Source organism: Lacerta agilis, chromosome 4, assembly GCF_009819535.1.
Source record: "Lacerta agilis isolate rLacAgi1 chromosome 4, rLacAgi1.pri, whole genome shotgun sequence".
Classification (NCBI taxonomy): Eukaryota; Metazoa; Chordata; class Lepidosauria; order Squamata; family Lacertidae; genus Lacerta; species Lacerta agilis.
In genome coordinates, this window is record NC_046315.1 from 44,669,428 (window position 1) to 44,690,847 (window position 21,420).

The window sequence follows — 21,420 nt, forward strand, 5'->3', positions numbered from 1 at the left end:
AACATTTCGAAACTGCTGATCTAAAGAAACAAAGATTCAGCTGAAAAGCTAATGATGACACAGCAGTCAGACCAAATGCTCTTTCAAATTACCTGCCTTTACAATTTCCCTTTCCCCCCTTTTCCCTTTTCTTTTTTGGCGAGGATAGGGTTCTCTCCCTTCCCAGACCAATACTCCTGACTTCAACCAATTGCTTTTGCTTCAATTATTTCTAAACCACTGATGGGCCTTTCAATTAGTGCTGCTTGCATAATTCCACACAAGGGCTTCCAAAGCTGCCCATTACATGGCAAATATTCCTCCTGATTAAGCAAAGGAAGCACTTGATTGACTTTTGCTATAAATGCTGACATTCTGAGGCCAAAGATAAAACCCATTTGCAATCTTGAAAGCATTGAGGCTACCTTTAGGAAAGATTTCAACTTCTAGGAAGGTGTTGACATTGTCTTGGATTGAGGTGCATGTCTTAAAGTCTTTGTATGCCAACACACTGCAGACCTCTGCTTTCCTGACATGCTTATATGATGTGCCAGATAATGAAATCTTACGTTAAAGTTACAGAAAAGTGCACTCAGTAGATACCAAAGACTTGTGTGCGTTTCAGAATGATCTATGACATGAAACATGGGGTATTCTGGGAGAAAAGTGTTTTCAACTTATTTGTGTACCAAGTGGCACAGAATGAAAAAAAAAAAAGGTTCTCTGCTGAGTTTATTTTAGTATAAGCACGTTAACTAGAATTGAAGTTAATTGACCTTTATATAATGGTTACACAGGACAGTACTTACTGCTGTGCACATAGAGAGCAAGTTTATTTGAAAAGCAAATTGCATTAATTGACATTCATTGTGCAGCTTTCTGTTGTTTATTGCTAGCCGCTCATGTGAATAGATTGTTGACGGTATAGATAGGACAAACATTTGTTTCTGATAAATAGGATTTTCAGTTGAGTAGGTTTTAATTGGATGAGTAGTACCTAGGCTTTTGTTTGAAATTATAAGGTACTGTACAGTGTGGAGCTAATCAATTCATGTAGAATTTTAAATGCTGAACATAACTTTTGAGAACTGCTGGCTGTTTTGGCTTTTAATATCAAAACTCTTTGTCACTTCCACAACAAGAAAGCACTTTTCTTCCCCTGATCATTTTAATGCTTTGGGTGCTGGATCTATTTGCACAAGCTAAGTCCTCCTGGTTTAGACTATAATTATTTCAAAGTTTTTATTTATTTTATTTATTGCATTTATATCCCACCTTTTTTTCTCTAAGGAGCTCAAGGTGGCAAACATGGCTCTGTCCTTCCTTATTTAATCTCCACCACAACCTTGTGAAGTAGGTTAGTGACCTTCATGGCCGAGGGGGGATTTGAATCATGTTCTCCCAGGTCCTAGTGTGACAATGGCTTTCTACCCACATCCTTTATAGCAGCATATATGTCTGCTTTCCAATACCAGTCTGGTCCCACCAAAATATTGCAAGTGGCCAGAATAGAATGACAGTGTACAGCAGGGGATGGTGAGTGACCAGGGCATTGGGATGTTGGGGGAAAGTGGATTTTGCTAACCACTAGTTCCAGTAGTGGAGTGTGTTTCCATGCTGCCTGGGGCGGCTGTGTGTGTGCCCACACATGCGTGCACACACATGCCGGGGGCAGGGTGAGGGGTGGAGAGCAAACGGAGCCCATCGCTCATGCCCAGCCCTCTCTGCCACTGGAGCGACACCCGCCCCAAGCGGAATGGCAGTTGTGCCCTTCTCATGCCATCCTCCCCATATCTGAGCCTTGCGATGCCGCTTGGGGAAGGAGGTGCAGGGATGTGACAACTGTGCACCTTTCAATCACAGAAGGCATAGACAAACTCGGCCTTCCAGATGTTTTGGGACTACAATTCCCATCATCCCTAGCTAGCAGGACCAGTGGTCAGGGATGATGAGAGTTGTAGTCCCAAAACATCTGGAGGGCTGAGTTTGCCTATGCCTGGATCCACAGCCTCTGTTCCTTGCCTGGTGTGCACCTGAAAATATTGTGAGTAATTTGTGCAGTCCTATATCTCACATCCTGCTCTAATACAGAATTCACTTTGTGGGGGTCTTAGCTTGGAAGTTAGCACCTTGTTAACCAAGTTCTACTTCTTTCAGGTAATACTAACCAGGTATTAATTCTTTATTACGGGTAGCAGTCGACTACATTTTACTCAAAGTAGACCCACTGAGATCAATGGACTTAATGTGGACATATTCATTAAATTCAGTGGGTCTACTCAGAGTACAAAATTAGTTACCCTTGGCTATTGCTTTAATATTTGGAAACTTGCAATCATCTACATGGGGCAATTCACACTAGTTATTCCAAACAGAGTTTGTTGCAAAGACAACAGTTGTATGAAAGGCATCTGCATACTTCTACCACAAATTGGTTCCAGGTTTCCAAATATTAGAGAACCATAGAAAAGAACACATTCCATGCCAACATGGAAGCACCTGATAAAGCCAGAACCTGCCAGCTTCTGGCAAGTTCATTAGCAGAGTCCACTAGTGGGCCTCTGGAGTCCAGAATGGATTCTAGAAGTTGCAGTGGGGGTTGATATTCTACAGACTGATGAACAATAAAGGTTCACTGAACCATTTTTAGATCAGAATACCATATTTTTCACCCATCTTTAGTAGGTTTTGCTTTGCACCTTACAAATTAAATAAATTCCAATTTGTAACTAAAACTATGTATTTTAAAAACGGGGGTTATATTGTGAAGTGTGAGCTTCTATGTTGATATGTTGTTATAATATGGAATATGTTCTTATATGTTGTTTTATGTTGTCTATGTTGTTATCATACAGAATAAAATGTTCTGCAAAATATTTAGTATAAGTAATAGGCGTAGAAATGTAAACGTTAACAATTACCGATAAATGGACTCAGTGATATTGGTTTATTTTTCAAGGAGAGTACTTTTAAGAAGAGAATGGAAGAACTGCATTGCAAGATACATGCAGACATGATAGTTCTCTGAGGGACAGACAATGTTATATACTCATTTTTCAACCTGTAATTGACTGTTCACTAATAAATAGAAATTTCTGAATGTCTATGTTTATATTAAGCACATTGAAGAAGGGTTTGAAATAGAGAATTAAGAAAAAGAAAATCATTTGCTTCTAATAACTCTCCTTTCACTTGTTTACAAAGAAAACAACAAAAGGAATAAGTAAACCCTTTATAAAAAGGAGCACATGCATAAAGTATTTGGAAGACACAACCCAGTGCGATTTTAAACAGTCTAATTTCTATGTATATTAACATTCTTTTACTTTATGACAATCTAAATCATTTTAAGTGATGATTAGAGTTAACTCTGCATTGCATTACTGAAATTAAGCCAAGAAAAATTCATATTTAAATATTTGCCTGGCTACATTTTAATCACAGTGGCGTTTTGGTGGTTTTGGTGGAGGAAGTATAATTAGATACAAAGAATAAGATAACTTGCAAAATAGCAATTACATACACTATTTACAATATTTAGATTTTTTTTTGGAAATGAACAATCTTGGAACTATAAACCATTATCTAGTTACTCTCACATGATAGAAAAGTAGTTTACTGTACAAATAAAAAATGCAATTGCTCAAACATATGCAATTGCTCAAACATATAGAAGATTCAACAGACATATTTGTTCTTGCAGTTTTTTAAAATATGGAAATCAAATGGCTTGTCCAGTCTTAACGTTCATTGATAATGCATGGTACTGTCAATTATTGCATGCCCAGACTAACAAGATCAGTTCCATGCATTTGCTGAAGTGGCAAATTCACTGTGAGTCATCACACTGGAAATGCGAGCCGTTTTCAGTTTGATTCAGTGATGGTGATTGCCCGCACCATGTCAGACAGGTTCTCTGTATCTAGGTCTTCTTTGCTGTTATCTGAATTTTCTGGTGAGATGTAGCAACCAGAGTCTCTTGGACAGTCATTTAACTGTGACTTGTTAAAGCTGAGGTCAGGGCTTAAGGTCTGTGGCACTTGCTCTGCTTCTTGGTCTTGTTCATCTGTAAAATTGAAACAATATGCTATAAAAATCCCTTTGAGTCAAAGATTGATAGTTATGTGGCTGCTTTGGTTCGACCTGCAGGAAGGGCATCAGACAACGTACAAGCCAATTTCCATTCATATCACAGAAAGCCATTGTGGGGTAGCAGTTAGAATTGGGGAGGCCTGGATGCAAATCCCAATTCAGCCATGGAGTTCACTGTATGACCTTGGCTCCTGTCACTATCTTTCAGCCTAAAACACCTCGTGGGATTGATGCAAGGACAACATGAGTTGAACTCTGCTCATAACCCTGAACTCTGGGGAAGGAAGGCGGGATTTAAAATGAAAAAAAAAAAAAAATCATTACCAAAAATGGCATGCTTTCGTAGCATCCGAATCCTATAGGAAGAATCATATGTGAAAACCAGTGTTGCATTTGTTTCCCCAAAAGATGAAAAAAACACTGCTCCAGGAACAGCAGGGGCACCATCATTTGTTGGGGAAAGAGAAGCGAAGGGCCGATTTCTTCCACTAAATTTATTTAGTCATTTCTATGTCACAGACCTATTCAGAAATGGAGTGTACGAATCTCAAAACCAAAACAACATGACAAATAGAATCAAAGCAAAATACAAAATGGAAGGAAACAGAAATGCAGAATGGCTCGTCCTACAAGGAAGTTATAAAAGCAGTAGATAATTTTTTACAATAAATAACCAATTTATATGTTGTTGCCTAAAAAACACTTCATTACAGATGGCAACCAGTTTGATTTCAAACTTTAATTTCATTACGGAGAGAGTTCTATATAACACCAGTGTCACTACGCTAAATTCCCAATTCCTTGTTGAGGACAGTCGAACACTGCCAAGCCCTGTCAGACGTGCCTCAATGGCAGAATGCAAAGAACAGGCAGAGATATAAGGAGTAAGGTGATCTTCAACACAGGTGTTCATATAGGTGTCCATAGCCTATGCCTGATAACAACAAAGCTGCAAAATTGTAAGCCAGTTGCAGCTTCTGAACGAACCTCATGGGTAGCTCAACAGATAATGCATTGCAATAGTCTGTCCTTCTGGTTACCAATGGTAGAACCACTAGAACCAAAACACCCTACTCCAAAAGATCAGCTTTGGATCAACCTATGCAGCAGCTAAATTCATCCTTTGCCCTATTTGGAAGGAGGAATTGCCAACACTGTAGCACCTATGGGCCAGAAAAGCCCCTTAGGAAGAGGTGTAAGTGAGCTGCCTCTGCTCCATGCAAACTGTCCTATCAAGGGGTTGTTGGCCAAATGTGAAGGAGACTCCTCCCAGTCCCAGCAGGAGTGCATTAGCTGTCCCTTCAGGCCACTGCTGGGACCCTAACTAAGCTGAGACCTTACTATACCAAAGGACTACAACTCCAAAGACCAGAAAATTGTAGCATATGCCAATCTTCAATCTTCTAATTTCAAAAGTAGCAAGCTTGCTTCATGACTCAATGCACAAGTTTTGATTTGAAGCATTGTACCACTTAAGGCAGATGTTGGTTTTAATCTGTTAAATATTAGTTAAAGGCCCAGGATAGAGATTTTTTTAAGGGCTACTATTAAATGTTGCAGAATCAGCGGAACATGCTATCTTATCAGCTACTAGAAGTCATGTAATTTTCCTAAAGCATAGCAGTTTCATAAAAGATAAATGGCTTTCAGTCAGAGTTGTCTAAGATAGGGTTAGCACAGTCTATGATATGCATCATTTTGACATGTATAGTCTGATACTACTTTAGTCTGTAGGATTAGGCTATGGATATTGAAGAAATATAAGGCTGATGCATACACACTGACAAGAGCTATGCTATAAATATTCATTATCTCCATTTTTGCCCTTGTTTTGCCCTTGGAACCTGCCTTTGCAAATGTACAGGTGTCTAGATCACTGCAGTGGAAGTTGTGACAATATGGCTTGCTTCATAAAGAAAATTGCAGTTGAAAGGATCTTTGTTTGGAGAATAATTGCTGTATGCATGAGTTTGACATCTCCTGACTTGGGTGAAACTCTAGATTTGTTCTTCAGTTGAACCTCGGGTCCATTTAGAACTGATCATCAGATCTAAATAGAGATATGTTGTAGCTCTGCTGGGATACAACCCACACTCCGTAGATGAGTGATTGCATGCTTAATTTTTCCCTCAAGTATAAAGGCTCCTAGACACATAATCTAGCACATAAGGGATATGGATTCTAGCATAGTGATATGCTAGTTTTCTATGTGCAGAAAATCCAGGCATGTAGTCCATGGGCCACTTTCTTAGAATCCCAAGAGTTGTGCCCTGCAATTATTTCAGTGGTGAGTCACAACAATCATTTTGATTCCTCGCTGTGAAAACTGTGCAGGTGATGGGTTTGAAATGTAAAGGGCCCTTATTACCCAAAACACAATTGTTATAAAGACCCTGGGTGATGTTCTAGTTCAGGGATGATCAGTTGCTGTATTCTTGGGGTCAGTTCAGTTCTCAAGAAAGTGGTCTGAGGGCTGGAAGTTCATTTCATCATACAATTCAATTCTCTTTATTGGTAATAAAACTCTAACAATAAAGTAGACATATTTTAGCTATAAGAACAGCTGCAGAGTTGCTCAGGCAGTGTGAAGTCATCAGTTGAGGGTGGGGAGCTTGACTGAATTTACCATGGCTTCACATGGAAGGGATTCAAAATGGATTTCTATCAGTACAAACCCTGTTCACAAGATCAGGGTCAGTCTTCTTTGGAATTTATTTTAGGAAAATTAAAGTTATTGCTGATGTAATTTATTTCCTGTAGAATCAAACTAATGGAAGGCCAATTGTCTAAATTTTGGGAAAATGAAAAAACTCACATGTCATATTTGGCCCCTATGTGAGTCATCCATCTAAACCTTCAAAAGAGGAGCCACAGTGCTATGGATCTTTGTTAAAGGAAGACAAGCTTTTTTTTTTTAAAAAAAGTGAAATTTTCCCATACAGTTTCAACAAAAGATCATTTCTGTTTGTAGGTGATGCTTATATTTTTGTCACTTTAGTGTAATTTCTGTGGTCAGAATCTAGATTCTCTTGTACAATTGGGTAATTATGCATCTCACTTCTAAGCAGTACAGATAATCAATTTTAATTAGGAAATCATTTATACTAGACAGAGTCATGCCTATTTAAGAAAAAAATATTGACCTTGGAAAGTTGATTTCAGATGCAATATTTAGTTACAACAATGATGTTCAGCTTTTTCAACCCAATTTTCCACTCGGGTTGACTTAAACACAATGGTATTGCCAAGGTCATGCCGAATTAGTTACTCTGCTAAGAGTTAACCCCAGGATCATGTTGGCTGCCGTTCTTTCATTATAATTACTTGACTGGATGACCTAATATATCCCATTGCATACTTTTACAGGTTTTTCTTATCTTCCACATTACCAATCTACATTGGGGGGGGAACGCTACTATAGGAAAGATCAATTTGCCATTGAGACCCGCTTCAAGTTTCTTTATTAAAGTGTTCCTTATACATGCATTAAGCTAAGTGCAGAATGTCTTGCTAAGAGCTTCTTTAAAACTACAAGTCAGATTGTGGGCCCTGCAGTCCTATAGCCTCTGCAAGAGCATCAAAAGGCCTTTTGGCAGCATTAGATCTCCCTCTCTAAGGGTAGAGGGAGTTACTTCAGAGATTCCTCCGTCTGACATCATGAAGACATACATGGCCCTGGCCCTATGGAGCTTCTACCTCTGTATGACCAAAAAGGTGGTCAGGTGGTTTGGGGTCAGTTTGACTGCACACTTTCTAGCTTGATCAATTACTGACAGTTCAGTCCCTATTAATCGGGAGTTTTTCTACTCCCTCCTTATACTGCTAAAACTCAGGGTCATCCCATGAAGCTGAGTGTTGGCAGACTGGTGGTTACTTTTAAAGGCACACCTATGGTAGTGCATTAGACCAGGGGTTCAGCCATTTCTGCCTTCCAGATGTTGCCAGAAAAAAACTCCAATTAGCCTTGACTATTGGCCATACTGGCTGGGGTTGATAAGAGCTGAAATTCAACCATGTTGGCTACTACTGTATTAGATTCCACCATCACATCATAGTTTTTTTGGGGTGGGGTGGGGTGGGGAACATGGAGGTTTACACATAAAAGTGACGATATATAATACCAAATGGAAACTTCAGACATACTTTCATAGTCCTGCAGATTCTCAATAGCCGACAGTAATCTTGTTCTGTCTTCTGGGTTTTCAATATTAAGTTCAATTAAATGGCTCTCTTTTAGATCTTTCAAATCTTCCAGAGTCTCATAGCCATTTAGTAAGAGGGTTGATGAGTAGTCCTGAAAAAAACAACATACTTCTGTTATTTTCTCCATTGACAGTTTTTTCTCTCTTGGTTGTATTGCTGAAGAGAAAAAGCAATGGTGTGGGGTGTGGGTGTGGGTATGTTTCAGGGGTGTGAACCCTGATTTGGCCCTGACTTGGCATTTCAGAAAACAGGCTTCCTTGTTCTGGTAGGGCATTTAGTTTCCCCCTGCTACATTCAGTAATGGGGCATTTTATTCCTTTTGACAAACATGAATGGCATTTGCAGGCATAGTAGTCCCTCCAGAAGCTAAACTTGTTCCCTGATTAAACTTGGCCCCCAGTTTGGTTTGGAGCACTCCAGAGAGATCCTGCTTCAGCTTGGATAAGTCCAGAATCTTTCTGAAGCTCCCGAGCCTCAGTTCCACTCAGGATTCATCTGAAGATTTTATGCACCTTTCCTTACAACTGCTTAACTTTGGCAAGATTATTCCCAAGTTTTTTAGAAATGCACTCAGAACTTTATATGTTTTTATTTATTTATACACCTACAGTTTCAGTGAAAGGTTTCAACAAACAAGCTGGGGCAAACCTAAACCTCCGAAGACCTTTTCTCCTACTTTACAATTGATTTACATTCCACTTCAATGCAGTTTTCAAACAAATCATTGCTGAATATTATATATAAAAAAAATTATATCCAGTTTATAGGAGGAAATTATGTCACCAGTATAATTTATAAGTAGGCCATTTCAAGCAGGACTGCATTTTTTTGCACACAACATAATGTGCAGTAGCACAGGTGTGTCTTTTATTTTGTGACATGCTATATATTTATAGGCATACATTTCTGAAGATTGTGCATGTGGGGGGGAAAGCATTTGTATATATTACTGTGCAAAGCTAAGAGGACTAATTAACAACAGAAAATGACATTGTGATTCTGAATCATTAATAAAAATGCTGATTATATTGCATTACATCAATGCTGTAATATTTTTCTATGGTTTAAATAGACCAATACTATGCAATGAAGTTTTATATACCTTAGGAACTACATTGACATCAGCTACAAACCATTCTCTAGTGATAAAGAAAGTGAAGTGAAGGATTTTTTAATTAATGAAATATTAAGTACAGTATACAATTGACAGGTTCATCAAAAGGATTGCCGCTTCAAGATAGGTTTATATCCTTGCCTATGGCTCAGACTTGGTTCCTGATGTCTATTTGTCTCACATCTGATGAATAATAATCATAATCATATAAATATCACACACACACACACACACACACACACGCTTTCTTAAGCACTGGAAGTTTGTATCATGTATTATTTTAGCAACCCTTACAACACCTTTGTTCAGGAGGTTATTATTATTTTCTCCTCTGTATTACAGTGGTACCTCGGGTTACATACACTTCAGGTTATAGACAGTTCAGGTTACAAACTCCGCTAACCCAGAAATGACGCTTCAGGTTAAGAACTTTGCTTCAGGATAAGAACAGAAATTGTGCTCTGGCGGTGCAGCGGCAGCTGGAGGCCCCATTAGCTAAAGTGGTGCTTCAGATTAAGAACAGTTTCAGGTCAAGAATGGACCTCCAGAATGAATTACAATAAGTACTTAACCCGAGGTACCACTGTACAGACAAAGAAATAATACATCCCTCCACATAGGACTGTTGTAAAATGAGGGAGGATACTCTATGGTCCTCCAGATGTTGTTCAAATCCTATCAACCTCAGTCAGCATAGCCAATGGTCGGAGATGGTGGCAATTTAGTCCACTAACCACCAGAGAATCATAGATTACCCCCAACAATTTTATAATGATCACCAAGGTGATAATACATTTTAGACAATATATACCCTACCTTTTCCTCTGAGGACAACCAAAGCAGCTATTTTAATAGATGTATGTGAAACGCTTTGAATGCTGAGAAAATACAAGTGGTAAGATTGTTGTTGTTGTTGTTCAGTCGTTCAGTCGTGTCCGACTCTTCGTGACCCCATGGACCAGAGTACGCCAGGCACGCCTATCCTTCACTGCCTCTCGCAGTTTGGCCAAACTCATGTTAGTAGCTTCAAGAACACTGTCCAACCATCTCATCCTCTGTCGTCCCCTTCTCCTTGTGCCCTCCAGTGGTAAGATTACCGGTATATATTATTGATTTTATGCATGTCATCTGATCTGGGTCACCTGGGAGCTTGGATCTAATTTCACAGAGTAACCCCCAAACTACCATTGTCAGAGACATATTATATTGATGTTACTAAACATCAATACAAATCTGAGAAACTTTCCTCTGCTGGAAAATAGGCCACCTGTGACTCTAGTCTGCACAAGGAGTCAGTTGTACATGCACAACCCTAGTCAGATAATCAGTGACAGCATCAAACAACCCTTTGGGAGGGGGAGCAGAGGATTTATTTAGTGTCCCCTTCAATACCTGATTGGCACTTATCTGATTTTTAGCTAATTATATCAGGCCACACACACATGCAACCAACCTGGGTGATAATTTGATAGCTGCCTAATAAATGGAGCAATTTGACACTAGAGGTCAAAGGAATTATCCATTTTAGCCAAAGTACACAACAAATCTTGCTTGCGGCTCCTAAGGTATGGCCTGAAGCTGCAAGTTTTGAGCTTGAGAATGATCATGATATGCAAAAAGAAGCTTTACCATATATATATATACACACACCATACCATACCATACACACACATTAGTTTTACCAACCTGGAGATGGAGTCGGTCCAAGAGTTCTTGAAGAGAATTAGGCTTGGCCCTTTTACTCCTCTTGTGTGGCTTTATTTTTCTAGGTACAGATTCCTCTTCTGTAATAAGATCTACGTAAATGAATTTGAAATTCCCCACCTTGTTGTTTAGCAGTCCCGTCCACATACCCATTGGAGTTTTACAGATGATATCAATGATATCCCCTTTCTGGAAGAAAAACAAAAACAAAATGTAACTCTGAAACTAGTACAGATTATTTGTGATTCACAAGACTTGTCTGCCTCAGTTGATCAAAAGCAGACCAATGGGAAATCAGAGTTGGCTCAAATAGTGATGCATATTTTCTAAAAGGAAATTTATCCATACTGTCATTTAATGTGGAGAGTAAGCTTCCTGTTGTCCATATGATGTTCTTCTCTAAATCAGTACCTTTCCCTCCCTCTCTCCAGATTTTCTCATGCTCTCTGAATTTCAGAGTATCTCTAGTATGAGAAAATCCTGATTGAGAGAGGGAAAAGTGGGGGAAGGCTGTGACAGAGGAAAATATCATATGGACAACAGAGAATTAATGAAGATACAGGAAGCTTAATATCCACATTAAATGACAGTATGGATGAGTTTTTATAAACAAGAACACCTAACTGAAATTGTTCCAGTTACAGGTGGGTAGCTGTGTTGGTATCTGAAGAAGTATGCATGCACACGAAAACTCATACCAAGAACAAACTTAGTTGGTCTCTAAGGTGCTACTGGAAAGAATTTTTTATTTTATTTTGTTTTAACTGAAATAGGAAATAGGATAGACAAAAATGACCCAATCCATAGATTAATTCCTTATTGACAAATGGAAATTGCAGTAACACAGCTGTTTCCCACACCATTTCAGGAAGGTCTGAAGAGAAGTAACAGACCAATTCCTATAATTATTAGGTTGATAATATAATTATTAGTACTACCAACCTAGCAGTTCGAAAGCACACCAGTGCAAGTACATAAATAGGTACCACTGCGGTGGGAAGGTAAACTGTTTCCATGCGCTCTGGCACTCGTCATGGTGTCCCGTTGCACTAGAAGTGGTTTAGTAATGCTGGCCACTTGACCCAGAAAGCTGCCTGTGGACAAACGCTGGTTCCCTCAGTCTGAAAGCGAGATGAGTGCTGCACCCCATAGTCGCCTTTGACTGGACTTAACAATCCAGTGGACCTTTACCTTTTATCTTTACCTTTTAGGTTGTATCCAATGCTAATCCTATTCATAATATGTCTATTGAAGTTAATGGTTCATTAATTAATTAACAGATTCATTAATTTCAGTGAGGAAGACTTAGCTAAATATAATTCATTATTTCCAATGACAGTATCATTGACCCTGCACTCCCCCTCACATACTTACTTAAAATGTAACTCTAGCATTTGGTCTGTGCACTACTAATGTGTCAGACTTAGCCCTTTGCACTCCCCTCGTATATGAAGCATTATTATAAAAATTAAAGCAGGATTTTTAAAAAATGAAAACTAAGTGTTTTGTTCAAACTCAAAACATGTTGATTCAAACACGTATGTTAGGTAAATAGCAAAAATGAAAGAGCAACATCAAAACATCCAGAAATACAGGAGGTAATATTTCCAGACAGGTGCCAAGAAAAAAGACAAACAGTTTTGCAACACATTTCACCAGTTTCTATATCACGTTTTTAAGTTCTTTGCTGCTGCAGCTACCTGTGCCCCCCCCCCAATCTGCTCTTCAGGGTTGGGGGAACATCAGAAACAGAATGGATTGTGGTTTGTGGGTCTGCTGCAGATGTAAAAGGGATTTCTACCTCCAAGTGCAAGTGGAAATGATTTTCTGCTCTGGCAAGGCAGAATTTAAGCCAAAGCACTTAAGTTAAGACAATATGCGGCTTACCAAATATGACCTGATCCAAACACATCTGTTAGGAAAGTACTGTGTTCTGTTTCTGAAACATTTGCATTATGTTATTGTAGTTTTGGAGCAGCCATTGGTTTTTGCTTTCAGCCACTTTAAAAGAGAGCATATCACCATTATGCTCCAGTAAATACTGACAACCTGGGCAGTCCCTCCTTTCTCCTGGGACTCAAATTATTACTTCAGAGTTCCCCTAGTAGCAAATCAGCACTTAATCATACCCCACATTGCTGGGAACATGGGCATGAGACATCATCTTGTCTCTTTTAATATGGAAAAGTGAAACAGCTCCCTCCTCACACGTCACACTCCACAGCCATAACTCAACTAGAACTACTGCAGAGTGTTAGGCAGCACAATGTGAAGTAAGGCTAGAAAAGACACCTGAAGATTATTATTAGTTACATCTTTTTCTTTGTGACACAAAAAGCTTAAGGTACAAGTTTGATAAGAACGTATCAAGAGACCTCCTAGAGCAGACCAAAGATCCATCTTTTCCAGGATCCAGCAAATGTCTCCTGTTGCACTTTCTCCACACCATGTATATACTTCTCTCTCTCTCTATATATATATATTCTCCCCCCCCCCTTTTCTACAAAAAAGAGAGTCCCAAATGTTATAACCTTTCCTCAAAGGAGAGTTACTCCAGTCCCTCAATCATTTAAGTTACAATATGCTTTTGGAGGGCGAGGTGACCAGATCTGTAGTCAGAATTCCAAGTGTGATCTCACCATAGATTTGTATAATGGCATTATGAAGTCAGCAGGCTTATTTTCAATCCCTTTGCTAAAGCCACTTCCACCTTAAGGAGGAGGTGGGGTTGCGGGCTTCATGACCTCCCCACATGTGCAGGGGGTAGAGGCCGGCCCTGGAAAGAGGGGAGGTAGTGCCATCTCCTGCCCCACATATTGAAGGGTAGTCCGTTAAAGGATTCCGGAGGGTGTGGCCCTGTCCGAAACCTAGGGAGGTTAGGGCCTAAGGCACGTCCCCTATCGGTGACCCCGAGGGAGCTCCTAGTTGATGTGCATCAGTAGGGCTCCCCCTACTGGTGGTCAACCCTTCCCGTACTTCCAGCAGACAGGCTGGAGTCAGATATAGTCGGTTAGATCCAATGCCTAAGCCAATACCGTTCATCACCTGTAACCAATAAAGTTGTGGCCTTTTCTAGCCAATTAACCTTAAATAATTGTGTCATGTGCCATTATTTCTACCTGGGGGGGGGGTCGGGAACTCGCCATGCAATGATCTCTAACATGGAGTCCACCTTTTTCACAATTGCTGCATGCTGAATTGACATTTACGTTGAGCTATCCACCACAATTCCAAGATTGTAACCTTTCTCAGTCTCTGCCAGTTCAGACCCTGTTAGCATATATGTGAAGTTAAGGTTGGTTTGTTTTTCTCCAATGTGCATCACTTTACACTTACTTATATTAAATCACATTTGCCATTTAAATGCCTGTTCACCCAGTTTTGAGATACTCTTTTTGTGATCCCCAATTTCCATTCTTCATCTTGTTTCTTACCATCCTGAACAATTTGATATTATCAGCAAAGTTGGTCACTTCACCACTCACTCTTAACTCCAGATACTTTATGATCAAATTAAAAACCACAAACTCCAGTCTAGTTACCTGGGGGACTCCACTTCTCACATCCCTCTATTGTGTCCCCCGAACCCTAGGCGACCCCCGAGCAGAATAATGACACAAGACAATGTGCTATGGGATTAAAATTGGCCAGAACTTTATTAAGATTCAGATGTAGGGAGACCTTGGCTCAGGCATTGGACGTTTATCCTTCCCAGCCCCCAGCCGGGGATCTGGGAAACGTCAGGGTTATCCAGAATGTGTGGGGATTGGGCTGTCTCTGGAGAACATATGTTCAAGCAGAGAGCCCGCCCCCCCCATTTTGCCACCACTGGTGGGGGAGAGGAATGACAACCTCTCGGCGTATGGACAATGCCTCCCCCCAATACCCCTTTAACGGGGAACCCTGTTATCGCCGCCACACTGGAGGTGTGGAGTCACCGCCACACGCCTCTCCCCCATTTAGGAAGATGACTAAAGTATTCCACCCAAGGCCTGAAACCGCCAAAGTTGTGACGAATTGCTACGGGAAAGGTGAAACCTGCCAATGCAGGGAAATTCCTTTCTGGCCCTTCAACAGCAGCCTTGGCATAGGAGCGCCTGCGTGCCTGTGGAAAAAAGGTTAACCTGCAAATTAAGCATTAATTGAGGGAGTGGAGGGTGGGAGAAGCTCTGGAGCCGACTGCTGCTTCTCAGGTAAGCTACACCCTCTATTGTGTGGGCTAGGTAGTCCCTCCCCTTACCTGGCCAATCCCTTGGCAACGCCTCCCCCAGGCAGGATTGGACGGTTAACTGGGTAGGCGGAGACCCCAGGTATCCCTTCTGGGGGAGGGCGTAACCAGCCAAACTACCAGATGTCGCCCAGGAATTCAGAGGGCTGTGTGCGACCACGCAAACGTCACCCCCCATTTGATGTGGGGAGCAGTCATTGTGAGAACTGTCCACTTATTCCTATTATCTACTTTCCACTCTGTAAGCAGCTTAAGAGAATGTGCCCCTTTATCTCATGACTGCAAAGTTTACTCAGGAATTTTTAGTGAGAGATTACTAGTGAAAGCACACCAAATCAACCCAATCTACATGCTCATTGAGACACTCAATGGAAAGATTAGTTAGACACAACCTAGCTTTGTGGAAACCAAGCTAGTTCTTCATTGGTAAGACTTGTTCTTCTATAGAAAATAATTTCTATATAATGCTGCCTGAACGGGGAGAGCCTCACGGGTGGAAAGTGACTTCATGAATAAAGCAAATGTAACAAATAGTTAGCTCACCTTGATTTTGAGAGAGTCTGTGTCATAAGGACTAGGTGTGAAGTCTGTATGTACTTTGGCTCTGCCACAGAAAGGTCCAGTGTAAGGAACTTCATCATCAAGCCTTAGGCTGTCCCTGTTGCTTGTCCCATCTGAGCAACTAGTAACCCCACCTGGAAGCAATAAGAATGATCAACCGTTCACAGTATTTCAGATGGATACAAAGGGACATGTGTGGCGCTGTGGTCTAAACCACAGAGCCTAGGCCTTGCCAATCTGAATGTTGATACTTCGAATCCCCGCGATGGGGTGAGCACCCGTTGTTCGGTCCCAGCTCCTGCCCACCTAGCAGTTCGAAAGCACATCAAGTGCAAGTAGAAAAATAGGTATTGCACCGGCGGGAAGGTAAACACCGTTTCTGTGCACTGCTCTGGTTCACCAGAAGCAGCTTATTTTTTTATTTTTTTAAAAAATAAAATAGACTTTATTTAAGTTCAAAGTTTACAAAGAAAATAATAATAATAATAATAATAATAATAATAATAATAATAATAAAGATTACAAAAATACATGAAAATAACAAAGATACATAGCATAAGTACATAGATTAACTAAACATTAACAAAGCACAAACATATATCTTATATCTCCCTTAATTTCCCTTAATTTCCCTCCTAGAGGGTGGGGTACGACGAGGACGACCAGAAGCAGCTTAGTCATGCTAGCCACATGACTCGGAAGCTGTCTGCGGACAAACGCCAGCTCCCTCGGCCTATAGAGTGAGATGAGCGCGCATCCCCAGAGTTGTACGCAACTGGACCTTACGGTCAGGGGTACCTTTACCTTTACCTTCTAAGATGGATACAACATGAAGCCAAAAGAGTTTGATCATTTGAAAGTTATAAAACTAAAAATCACAAGATGTGTGCATGAGCCAAAAGATTTGGTTTGGACTCCCAATTCAGCACTTTTGGTAAACAGCCCACCTCGATCTGAGACACTTGGTAGGCTGTCTGAATTGACTTGGGTTCCACCAGAGACCACTTCATCCCACCTCAATTCACTATTTGAGGGAGTATTTTTTTTAAAGGCTATAACTTTCCCCTCTTTTTACAGAAGTTGATGAAATTTGAGGGCATACTTACTGCTAAGAAGGAGTTAACAAACAATATTTATTATTTCATCTATACCCTACCCTTTCCCCTGAAAAGACTCAAGGTGGCTTACAGATAAAACAAGAACCACTAAAACACAGAAAAATAGATAATTAAAATACAATTTAACTTTGATAGAATCAAAGCTTGCTAAATTACAGTGAAATAGGGCACTGACTTTTGTGCTGGGCACCTTTAAAGTTTGTCCATCCAAAAAGGATATGTCTTTATCTTTACCCTTTTAGAGGGTATAAATTATGCCAACTTTCAGAAGGATAGCTGCAGTGGCTTACCCACAAAGACAGATGTTGCAATTTGCAGGTGGGCAAAAAAGAACACATAAGAGAGGTGTTCATGAGTAAGAAATCTGCTACACTGCAGACAAATAAGTTTGACTTTGTGGGTGGGAAGAACTAAAATAGATTCACATTCAAAGTAAAAACAATTCCTTCTGATTACTAGCTTGACCAGTCAATCACAACAAGACTCTCCCTCCATCCTTTCCCCATCCTGGTACTTCCTCTCTTTTCACTCATCACCCAATTTTGGTTATATTCCTAATGTATTTTTAAATGTTTGGATTACCAAGGTACTATGAGGTGATTAAGGGGTTCCCACTTCACCTGTGCCATCTCACAGAGATCCTGCTTGACTTCTGAGAAGCCCCCAATTCATCCAAGGCACACTGCTTAGGCTTGGGCTTCATTTAAATCCAGTCTTCATTCCTATTAATCACTACTGTCCACTTTCTATGGAGTAGATGTATTCCAGTCAAAAATAAGCAATGTACAGTTCTACTAAATTCAATCCACAGGATTTAGCAGTAGATTTAATAGAATAACAGAACTGTAGAGTTGGAAGGGACCTTGGAGGTCATCTACTCCAGTTTCCTGCAATGCAGGAATCTGTTGCCTAGTGTGGGGCTCAAATCCCACAACCCTGAGGTTAAGAGCCTCTTGCTCTATTTTGTGTCTGTGGATGTGCAAATGTGGATTAACCCATGCAATTAATTAACATATGCTGCAGAATAATACTTAATTATGATAAAGTGCTAAGAGATAGACTATTTGGTTCTCAAAATCCTGAAATGATGGAAATGCAATAAAAATGATCAACATCTCCATCAATAGAGTGATGTGAGCCTAGATTTTACTCAGGGCTCACTGAAATAAAATGGCCCAAAACTAATACTGTGTTTTTTTCTCATATAAGATGTACAATAATCATCTGCTGACTGCTTCCTCTTTATTCAGACAAACAGGGACAACATTTTACAGGTGATGTCTTAGAATACGCAAAGTACAGAGCTTCAAAAGAATTGCACACTGGAGAGGAAAAAGTTTTACTCTCAAGATTTCTGTCATTTTGTCATCTGAAGAAACCTGCATCAGCACATTTGAACAAGCACAGAAATATTCCATTCAAATATGCTTTAGATAACAGCAGCATCTTGAATTCTCCCACGACAAAACAGATAATGGAACACAAAAATTGGTTCACTTGATGTGCTTGCTTAGCTATACATGGGGGAGGAATAAATACGGTTGCTAGGTCATGATAATTTAAAAGCAACACCGCACCCTCAAAATGCTATGCAGTCATTGGGTGGTATTCACCTACATTTTACTCAGAGTAGATGAATTTAAATTAATGAACATGACTAATTTATGTCCATTACTGTCAATAAAACTGCTCCGAGTAAAACTTAATTGAACACCATCCATAGCTTCTTTAGTCTATGACTTCGCTCACCCTATGCTCCTCCTGCTGAAGCAAGCAGGACTTCTAATTCTTTCTGACAGCTGGCAGGAGTTGAGGGTGGCCACTGGAAACGGGAGAAATAGAACTGTAGCTCTGTGGTAGAGCATCTGCTTTGCACCAGAAGGTCCCAGGTTCAATCCCTGGCATCTCCAGTTAGGGCTAGGAGAGAACTCTGCCTGAAATTCTAGAGTGCCTCTGACAGTCAGACAATACTGAACTAGATGAGGCAGTGGTCTGACTCAGTATAAAGTGGTTTCCTATGTTCCGGTAGCTATGCCTGCATTCTTCTTTGCAACATGAGTGTAAAAGAAACCCAAGAGGCAACTTATATTCCATTTTCGGTCTCTCTCACATGCAAAAAAAAATGTTAAGAGAGTTTGTTCTTGCATAGATGGCTTGGAATGCAACATACCATTTTCCGCATCACATTGACAAAGGAAAACTAGGGTTGAGGCCTAAACATAGTGACCACATTCCCAGAGGGACATGGCTTCTGTACTGTACTTTGAAGATCTCTGAGGGAAACAAAAGTTCCACAGGTACAGTTTTTCCCAACTGACTATACCACATCTTAGCATTTGATATCTGGTAAAATGCTACTTACCATGTGGTATGCCCCTACAGGAGAGATGAAGAAACTAAAATGATTGGGCCATCTTCACTTAGAAGAGAACTTTGTCCATACAAGCCCCACAATACATATATAGGCATTGAAATGTCCATCTTTGTAATGGGCTTTTCTGCAGTGGCATCTTCATTTTAAACTTCCTCCCTCAAAAGGCCCACCATGTAGGCTCAGTTTTTATCTATAGACCAGGTTTCCCCAAATTTGGGTCTCCAGCTGTTTTTGGACTACAACTCCCACCATCCCTAGCTAGCAGGACCAGTGGTCAGGGATGATGGGAATTGCAGTCCAAAAACAGCTGGAGACCCACCTTTGGGAAACCCTTCTCTAGACCATCTTGTTCCAGTGGACTTTGTTCATATGAGCTGGCATTGACATAAGTATCTAAAATCTGATGGGCAACTTTTTAGTTTTGCGGCTGCAGGTTGTGTATGGGATGTGTTGTTTACACGTGTAATTTGATTAGCTATCCATTTTATATTGGCTTTGCAGTTCTTTTACACAATGTTGTTAGCTGCTCCATGGACTTGTGACCATCAGGTGGAAAGCCTTGTTCATATGGTTTTTCACTGCAAACTTTACGTCGATCTCCGCCACCAATTCCTGGACCAGCTCTGTATCCCTAGAAGGAGACCAGAGCGGGAAGTCTTGCATTTCCTACTAAAGGGTACTGACCAGGAGCTTACCAAATTGGTAGCTCAATACCTACATTTGCTCTTTTCTCGTCGTAATACTCTGCAGTCGTCTGAGTTATCAGGAGTCCCAGAGATGTGATCGTGGACAGCGGAGTCTTGCCTCTTTCCTCTTCTAATATAGTTCCCCCCACTGCGAAAGTATTATTTCGCTACTGTTTTATATATATGTATGTTTGTTTGTTTGATGCCAATAAAAGGTTGATGATGATGATGATGAAACTTGTGTTTGGTGGGCATACAAATCTTAAAAAAACAAAACCTGAGACAGCCTGACTATCCTGCATAGGAGAGATCAGGTTTGCGTAAGATAGGTTATCTGTATGAACTCACCATTGCAGTTAAGAGTTAGAAGTAGCACCTGCAGAATATTACCCTGCATTTAAGCACTTAAATGGACAAAAGCCATGTCGCTTTGGAAATATGGTTAACCTAGACCTAGGAAATGAAAATTGAATTGATATGTCAGTGAACAATTCTGTTTTACAGTGGAGTGGTGTTTTAGCTCAAATGACTAAAATGGGATCATTTAGTGTCATTAATCAATTCTATTAGACAGAATGACAATATAAAACCTTACATAAGTTCTCTGTGAAAGCATATGATAACAAAATCCCTATCAGTGCTTGCCATTCAAACACTGTTGCTCACCAGATACAAGCCTCATCCATAATTTTTATGTTTACTGTTTGATCAGATGCAACACATCCTAGGACACACTTTTTATTGACATACACAAGAGTCAGGGTGTGATATTAAACTCACTTTCTAAGGACTAATCCCCACTGAATGGGAATTACGTGTAAGTAAACTTTTAAAAGCTTGTGCTGTTGACTTCTCCAGCTTTTTGTTAAAAAAGGACAATTTGGCCTCTTGTTTTTAGTCTCATGTTCTCTGCAGCATGTTAGATACCCTTTGCAATAGCAAGAGCAGAGGACTTTATGAATGTGTTCCATTTTTAAAAAAATACATAAATAAACAAAGGTAATAAAAATATTTATTCTGGAAAATTAGGCTCTCTCTAAATTAATTTTCACCAAAAACAAAGTCAGCAATGATAAATAATATATTTCATTCACAATATTTCACCTAAATGCATTGGTATTAAATAACATGGATACTGATATATTTTAATGACAACTTATCTAACTAAATTCTAATCAAAAGTAGGCCCACCAAAATTAATGAACCTAAGTTAGTTGTGTACATTAATTTGAATAGTATAACTAACACTGGGTACATCCCCCAAAGAGTTGGTTGTCAGTCAGTAAATCCCCAACATAAATCTACCTAGGATTTGAACTCATTGAGTCATTTTGGCCAGACTAATACTACTGAACCCTACA

General features: G+C 40.0%; 1 protein-coding gene across 3 annotated transcripts in view; it reads right to left on the reverse strand.

Annotated features, from left to right (window-relative positions):
- Window positions 1–3,823: 3,823 nt before the first annotated feature.
- SAMSN1 (SAM domain, SH3 domain and nuclear localization signals 1) overlaps window positions 3,824–21,420 on the reverse strand; it is a 66,630-nt gene continuing 49,033 nt past the window's right edge. For all 3 annotated transcript variants that reach the window (XM_033146849.1, XM_033146846.1, XM_033146847.1), the window contains 4 exons: window positions 15,864–16,015; window positions 11,075–11,281; window positions 8,215–8,365; window positions 3,824–4,045 (listed from right to left, as the gene is read on the reverse strand). In XM_033146849.1, the coding sequence (XP_033002740.1) occupies window positions 3,846–4,045; window positions 8,215–8,365; window positions 11,075–11,281; window positions 15,864–16,015 (710 nt within the window). In that variant the 3' untranslated portion in view covers window positions 3,824–3,845. The remainder of the gene's footprint in view (window positions 4,046–8,214; window positions 8,366–11,074; window positions 11,282–15,863; window positions 16,016–21,420) is intronic.